Source organism: Gossypium hirsutum, chromosome A04 (genome assembly GCF_007990345.1).
Source record: "Gossypium hirsutum isolate 1008001.06 chromosome A04, Gossypium_hirsutum_v2.1, whole genome shotgun sequence".
NCBI lineage: Eukaryota > Viridiplantae > Streptophyta > Magnoliopsida > Malvales > Malvaceae > Gossypium > Gossypium hirsutum.
In genome coordinates, this window is record NC_053427.1 from 79,597,448 (window position 1) to 79,605,540 (window position 8,093).

The 8,093-nt window shown below is 35.2% G+C and overlaps 1 protein-coding gene across 1 annotated transcript; it reads left to right on the forward strand.

Annotated features, from left to right (window-relative positions):
• Window positions 1-4,309: 4,309 nt before the first annotated feature.
• Window positions 4,310-7,058, forward strand: LOC107899615 (zinc finger protein JAGGED). The gene is made up of 5 exons (XM_016825381.2): window positions 4,310-4,701; window positions 4,827-4,918; window positions 5,326-5,457; window positions 5,712-5,790; window positions 5,946-7,058. Coding segments are annotated over exons 1-5 (798 nt in total). The 5' UTR covers window positions 4,310-4,699; the 3' UTR covers window positions 6,439-7,058.
• The last annotated feature ends 1,035 nt before the right edge of the window (window positions 7,059-8,093 follow it).

The window sequence follows — 8,093 nt, forward strand, 5'->3', positions numbered from 1 at the left end:
TATTGAGTTTGATTAAATTATAAAGTACTAGATCAAAAATTTAGGAAGTACATATAATTGGATTAAATATGACCAATTCCCTCATAGAAGAAGAGAGGGACAACAACCCTAGTTATATTTAGTAGGGTGTGCCGCCCACCTTACTCTAGTTTGAGTAGGAATGTGTTTTATATTTAAATAATATTTTTTTATAAGGACTATTACAATCAAGATTCTTGTACCTCTACTTATAGATATATGACATCGATTGATCTGAAATCATAAGTTTGATACGCCGTTATGTTGTCAGAAAATTGTGGGAATTTATTATCTAAGAATAAACTCTATTTTCTAGGAATTATGATATTTGTTGATTTCTATTGAGAGAAATTACTTTCCCACTAAAAGTAATTACATTGTTACTTTTCTATGTTTGATTTATGCTGTTTGAGCTCACAATTGACACAATTTAAGGTATAGGGATAGCGGAGAAGGCCGTTCGGTTGAAAGCCATGATCGACTCGAATCCATCTTACACAAAGCACAAGTAATATTCGATTAGGGTTTATTACTATAAATATCATAAAATGACTTAGTTTGAAAATTTTTTAAACTTCCATTGTAACTATTCCGATCGCCTTCTATTTGGTGACCGACAATTGCCCGATTTAACAAATTTCAGTGATAAAAATTTCATAACAAATTTAGTGATTTGCCATCCTTGTGACAACCTTATTAGTGAAAGGGATGTATTAGCTGCAGAAAATCTCGTCACTAAATCTATCACAAAGCGTAAACAATGATAGATTTAGTGCATTTATGATGGATTTTATTTATCACTGTTGACTCAAATTCTAGTAGTGTACTCATAAAATGGCTTGATTTTCAATTCCGACATGAAAACCGGAATTTTTAACTTTCCTTGAATTATCCGGTATCAAAAAATTTTGGGCAATTACATGTCAAATCTTAAGGCTTGAAAATTTTAAGGCTTGAATTAGGGAGAGTAAAATTCGATTTGACTCGAAAAAAATTGAAAAAAATTAAATTTCAAATTATTCAAATCGAATTAATCGAATCAACTCAAATTGTTTTTCGAATTTCAAGTTCGAACCGAATTTAAAATTGAATTTTTGATGATGCCATACAATATTTGTGTTAAAATTTTCTGTTAGTATCAATTTCACATTTTAACTTCAAGATAACTTTTATTAAAAAATCACATTTTTTTTACATTTAATATATTTTTTAATTTCAAAATACATGGTGACAAGAATCAAAAGATAATTGAAGCAACTAAGAAAAGAAACTAACCCGTATATAAAAGATTAATAAATAATTATGAGGGGATGAAAGTTAATAACAAATTTTATTTTGGTGGGAAATTTTGATTACAGTGGGTGGCAGTGACTACAAGGACCCAAAATCATTTTTTTAATTTAACTTGAACAAATATATTTGATTTGATTCGATTCGAATTCTATCTCACTCGACTTGATTTGAAAAAATTTTAAATCGAGTTTAGATGATAAACTAAGATTCATCAACTCGATTATCTTGAAATTTTTTCATTTGGTTCGATTCGATCGAACACTCACCTCTAGCTTGAATGTCTTTTGTAGGAGCTTCCATCTCATCATGCCAAGCTTGAGGTTGTTATTGTGGATCAGTTACTTGTGGTTGATATTCTAGGTGTGTATTGTGCTCATGTCCTTTTACATTGAGTGATGAGGCAATTTCATCATGTTGTCTCTAATATCGAAGAGGGTTTGGACTTGCTCTTATTCTCTGATGATCTTCGCATTCTGGCGAAGTTGTTTTAGATATTGCTAGTAATGTGTAAGCGACTATTGTATCATTTGGCCTCTTAGTGATCTCATTTTCTCTTTTAGTTCCATGAATTGTTGGGGGTGGAGTTGGGATTGGGGTTGAGATTGAGATTCTTGGTTGTCTGGTCTTCTAAGGTAGGAATTGGTTGCATGTTAGATGGTGGTGGAAATGATGTCTGCTCATTTACGGATTATAATATCCAAGTTGTTGTGGATGATATTAACAGTATATATTCTCATATGGATCACCATATGGGTTGTATGGACGATCAATTGGCTGAAGATTACTACTTTGGCCAGCTTGAAAACTTTGTATTAAAGGCTTGGTAGCATTGGGGTTTTCAAGGGCACTCTCATGAAGGTGAGACATGTATGTCCTTGCTCGCCGCACTAAATTATTGATGGAAAAGTCACTATAGGTGGAGAGAGCGAGTTTCACACAATAGAGGCAGAGTGGTCATGAGGAGAGTCGTCGATGCAGTGACTTCAACAAAGCTTTGGCTTATGAGAAGGGTCTTGCCTTAATGATGGAGGATAAGGTATTTATAGATAGGTTTTGCTATCAACCTTCTCTCAAGTCTTGATTTGTTTCTACCAAAGTCAAATCTTGGTATGCTTCTTAGGGAGCAAGATAGCCTCTAGTCAGGTGGTGATTGGATTTGATGTAAATTTAATAGAGCCCCAAGTATTTTCCATGCATAAAGGATATTCGATGCCTATCTTAATGAAGTTAGTAGAAGAGGCTCCACGTGGTGCACATATAATCTAGTGAAAAGTCACAATCGGTGAAGGTGTACTAAGCATGATTGATGAGGCTCCTCTAAATGAGGTAGATATAACAATTTTAATAAGCTGTTGCACACGAAAATTCTTATAAATACATTTTTTTAGTGCAATAATTTATAACAAGGAATTGAATTGGAGGTTGTTATATATAAATATTTTTTATACAATATTAAAAATAATAGATGTGGATAATATAATTCGAGTCTGTACAAAAGAGATGTCTATTAATAATTTTAATTATCGTTTCAATCAAATTCAATACACATACAAATCTTTTTAAAAAAATGGAATATGATGAATTGAATGGAAGGTTACTAAATACTGGAAATAAAGTAAGCTTCATTAGATGGATTTCATTGAATGAATATGGTGCCTTGCTTAGAAGTTAATTAAGATTGGAGGATGCACTGGTTTATGATGAGCTTAATGCAGTTGACATACGTGTGACATCTTAATGTCAGTGCTCTTAGAACCTTGATGGCTTTCTAGTTATGATTCTCAATGTTTCTTTGATTTTCGACCAGATGTTTCTCTATTGTATCATGGGGATGCCTTTTTATTTTTTATTTATCTGAAGCTTGTTAAGGATGTCAGCGTCAAGAATGGTTGGGATTTACATATAAATTGCTCTGTACTTTCTAGGAATCTAGCTTATAATAAATTTGTGAAATTGTTGCACAATATGTCAAACAGTACACCATATCAATTTGAATATATATAGTCATTACATCAGGAACTTTCAAAATACCCTTTTAATCATTATTCTGTTTTATTAAAAATGTTCCTATGATCTCACCAAAATAAAAAAAAAAATTGTTCCTATGAAATGCATAAATCATTTTCCAATGGAATTGTATAGAAAAATTATTTGTTGTAAGCAACATGTCAAATTCCTGCTGATTAAAGAACAGAGTGTTGAAAGTATATAAATGGGAGAAAGATTTCATAAAGCGTCAAAGTGAGACGAGAGATGTACCATTAAACAAGTTTTTGTATTTGATAATTTCATCATATTTAAAGTCAAACTGAATTAAATTTTTAAATAAGACTCGTAACATGTTTTTATTCCTTCATAAAAATTCAAAATTTTACTTAAATGAAATAAAATCTCTTATAGCTGAACATTTTAAAATTTAAATAATATAAGTTTTAAAGCATTTTAATTATTATTTTTTAAGATGTGTATGCAGCACTTCCCGTTAAAATTACTAGGGGGAGAAAGAAACATAAAAGAAAACAAAAGACAGTAACTTTTAGATTTTATAATGAAGGAAAAGGACCATGATCAAACAAGCAGAGAAGTTCCAAAGAATAAAACAACACTTATTTCTGGGGTTCAGTCTATATCCCAACTTAGATCACAAAAAACCTGATAATGAGATCTTGATAGTTACAGTTCCATGTTCCATGGCAAAGCTCAGGGTACAATGATGCCCCAGGAAGCCTCAACTACACGGGGACCAACCCATCCAACTTTTAGCATATCCCCCACTTCTTCAAATAATGAATAATTAGTAGATCGCAGCTTAATTTTAGGGCTAGCTAGCCCTTGAGTTCAAACCACATGTCCTCAATAATATTTCCCTTTTATCTTCCAACTTTTTGCTTAATTGAATGCAGTGGACTCACTTAGAAGACATGGGGGGGTTGTTTCACAGCAACCTTTTTACGGTAAATCCTGTTAGCAATCTCTGTAACTATTTTAGGCGCCATCATTGTTTCATGAAACTAGTTTGTAGGGCAAGGGCAATAGACCTCTATAGGCTCTCTTCACAAAGGCAAACAAAACCCTCCCATCCATCTTTCTCAATCCAACCAAATCCCCCATCCCCTAAACTCAAACCACTTGCCCTTCCCCTTTCCAAAGTCACGAGACCCACTGTCCCCTATTGTTCTTTCATTTTTTTTTATGAGAGAGCGGGTGGCGGAGAAACTGATAGAGAACTTTCAAAATCTCCTTTTTTTCTCCACCTTCACACTTCACTCAACTACTAGCCTCCATATTGCAGTCTCAAACTGAAGTCTTGTAATGTTCCAAAGCTTTAGTTATCTTCAATCTCAAACATTGTTCACCTCATATTTTCCTGTCTTTCTCTGTCGGTACCATGTAGGTCTCCGCACCCTTCATTATCTTCTCCTTCTCTTCATCCTCCACCTTTTTGTCTCTTTCCCTTTGTAATTGTGACTCTCTTCATCTTTTTCTTTTTCCTTTTTTTTGTTTTGCAATTGCAGGAGACCTGAGAAAAACCCCTTAGACCTCAACAACTTGCCCGACGATTATACAAGGGATGGTAAACTGGTCTTTGAGGAAGGCTCCTCCTCCGGTATTTTCTCCAACTAGTACTACTATTATTACTATATGAATATATGTGATCAAATTTGACAATATAATCTAAAGGTTTTTTTCTCTTTTTACGAAATAAAATGCTACTAACTATGGTATGAATTGTACGAATTTTACACACTCCTAGTCTCTTAAAAACCATCTGTAATATATAGAATAGACTAGCTGTGTTTGTAAGCTTAAACAGACCACACAAGTTTCTTTTGACGCTTTTAAAATGATCATCATATATATAAAAATAATTAAAAAGAAGCAGCGGAAAAGGAGGGCTAGGAAATTGAAGGTTTTAATGACTTAGTTGTTACACGATTTGGGTAAGTTAGGGTTTGGGTTTTGGGCCAAGAATGGTCTCATCGAAGTTGCTTTAATTGGTGCTCTCTGAAACAGGCTCTAGGAAAAAGAAAAGCGGCGGTAAGGATGGGAAAGATGAGTGTGGGAAGGTCTATGAATGTAGGTTTTGTTCCCTCAAGTTTTGCAAATCTCAAGCTCTTGGGGGACACATGAACCGCCATCGCCAAGGCAAGTCATTTCACTTCTTTATTCCAATTTTATGTTTTGAGGTAGATTAGCCATGTCACTTTATTTTACTACACACACTTAGGGAAGCGTCAGAGGTTGTTAAGATGATGGGGGGGGGGGTTTGCCCATGAAGCGTGGTCATGTCAATCTTGATGAAAACTAAGTTGGTTTCGTTGCTGAATTTCTTGGCTGGTTTTCCGTGTTGATGAGTACTATTGATTTGATTTGATTTGCTGTTGTTGTTGGGTGGTCAGAAAGGGAGACAGAGACACTGAACCGAGCTCGCCAGCTGGTCTTCAATAACGATAACTTGGCCACCCAAGGGCATCTAGGGTATGCTCCGTCAAGTTTCATATACAACAATCAATGTTTTCATCTTTGAGAAATCAGCAAAAATATTAAATATATAAGGCCCATTTGATTTCAAGACTTGTGTAAGTAATTTGTTTTAGCTGAGGAAAAAACATGAAATATTCCAATCATTGCAGCTGCCATCCAAGCTATCATCCCGGAGGCAACGTGGGTGATCCAACATTACCATTTAGATCAGTTTACCCACCAAGAATGTTCTCTGGTTCTTCATCAACGCTGATGCCACCTACATTACAACCACCACCACCACAACCATATTTACACCCATCACCGTCACGCCTCAGCTCCTACCCTTCCCAATACCCAACTCACTCCATTAACGATTACTATGTAGGACATGTTCTGGGAAGCAGCGGTTCATCACAATATCCTCAACAAAACTTAAACTACCTTGGTGCACCAGAGTCTAACTACACTTGCATAGGGGCTCCTGTCGGACATGGATTCGGGGCAGGTTCAAATCGACCGGGAGGCGGAGGTACCGGAGGAAGAGACGTTTCACTGAGCAATCAGGAAGAGGGACTGAATTGGGGTAGGAGCTATGCAGGAGGGACACAGCATCGTTTGGAGAATCCTTCAGCGATCAATCGATTTCAGGATGGGTTCTAAAGATTGTTTTATCTTTTTTTTCTTCCCCTTTAAGAAAAACCTTTGGTTATGTTTATCAAGTATTAACTGGTTTGACACGGCACCCAGAGAGAGAGAGAGAGACTCAACAAACTGACAAATGGGGTCATGCAATGCAAGGAAGGAGAGAAAGAAAAGTTTTTGGTTTATGTACAGGGATTGGGGCAGCTTTTTGAGCTTTGGACACCCTCAGCTAGTTTGGCTTGGAGCAGTGGCGATTGGAGAGGGTTGCATTTTTGTGTAGTACCAAGCCAACTGTGAGAAATGGGGACTAAAGCTGGGTGGTGGGACAAGTTAGATATGAACAGAAAGTTTCTAATCCCGTTTTGCGTTTGGATTTTTCTTTTATTGCATGGCAATGAATTTTCTTTATTTTCCATGTTTCTTAATATCTCTTGCTATGTTTTCCACTTTATTTGAACTCATCATCCATCTTTGACTGGAGCTGCTGCCGGAGTGGGGTGCTCCTCTTTCTCTCTCTCTCTTTCCAAAACCAAATTTGGGATCTTGTTGATTTTTGAGACCTGTATGGTTACACCATGCTTGCACAATATGGGCAATTTTGGCCTAGGGTGAAGTTGCCAGTAAAACTTCATTTAACACTTTTTTCCTTTCTTTTTTGGCTGAGAGTTCCCCGACGAGAAACAATCAAATCTGTCAAGAAAAAGCCTGATATTGAGCACTGAATTTCTTTTTTTCCTTTACCTTGCGATATTAGTTTATTAAATGTTAATTCAGTTTCATGAATACTTCTCCTTTTGTGTCATCCTAGCCCTAACTCCTTTGCAATGTGAAAAGGAATACAGAAAGCCTTTTCATATTGTTTGATTATTGTAATTATATATTCCATTACTGTAAGATGCATTAGAAATCTAAATATTTTATGAAGAGAAGCTGAAGCAACTAGGTATCAGTTTGCTAGCTGAAATGACATCCTTAACAAAGACAGAATGACATGTAAATCTGCTTCCAAAAAGCTAACCTACCATAAAATTTTCCTAAAGTATTATCCAGCTTCCAAAGTTGTCTTTCTGTTCGTTTTGTTTAAGAAATATTCTGCCACACAAACCGGATTTTATCAATCTACTGCCCAGATTTTATTCTCTTCCATGAGTTGATACACAAACACGAATAACATTAAGTTTTAATCTAGAGTTGGTAAGCTGTTTCTCTACATTATCATTAAGTGTCTTTCCACTTTTGTTTCTAGACCTACTATATAATTAACTCAATTAGTGGTTTAATTCAATGAAAAAGGCAAGTTAAGAAACTTTTGGCTCACCATAAAATATTTGAAGAGGTAGAGAAAATAATCAAATATATATGAATGGGGTTAGTTGCATTCCATTTAAAACATGTTGCTATAACAAGTGTCCGCTATACATTTAATTGACAATCTTGAACACCATGTTTAATAGAAGTAAATTGTTAGATATGGCAGTCATACAACAATACTTCTAGAACTTGGTTAAAATATAGTACAGTATTTGGATTTCTCTTCTTTCTACTTCAATAGGGAGCTGTTAATTAATAATGTCTTAGTTTTAAAGCTGATAAAGAAAACCCTACCAACTGAACTAGTGGTTAATGAGTTATACCTACTGGCACCATTTAATGCAGGCAGTGCCTTGAAAGAC

What these genes read in the sequence shown, in the direction of transcription:
- LOC107899615 (XM_016825381.2), top strand. An exon ending in CATGAACCGCCATCGCCAAG is followed by an intron (nt 5,458 to 5,711) that starts GCAAGTCATTTC and finishes TTGGGTGGTCAG; the next exon opens with AAAGGGAGACAGAGACACTG. An exon ending in GCCACCCAAGGGCATCTAGG is followed by an intron (nt 5,791 to 5,945) that starts GTATGCTCCGTC and finishes CAATCATTGCAG; the next exon opens with CTGCCATCCAAGCTATCATC.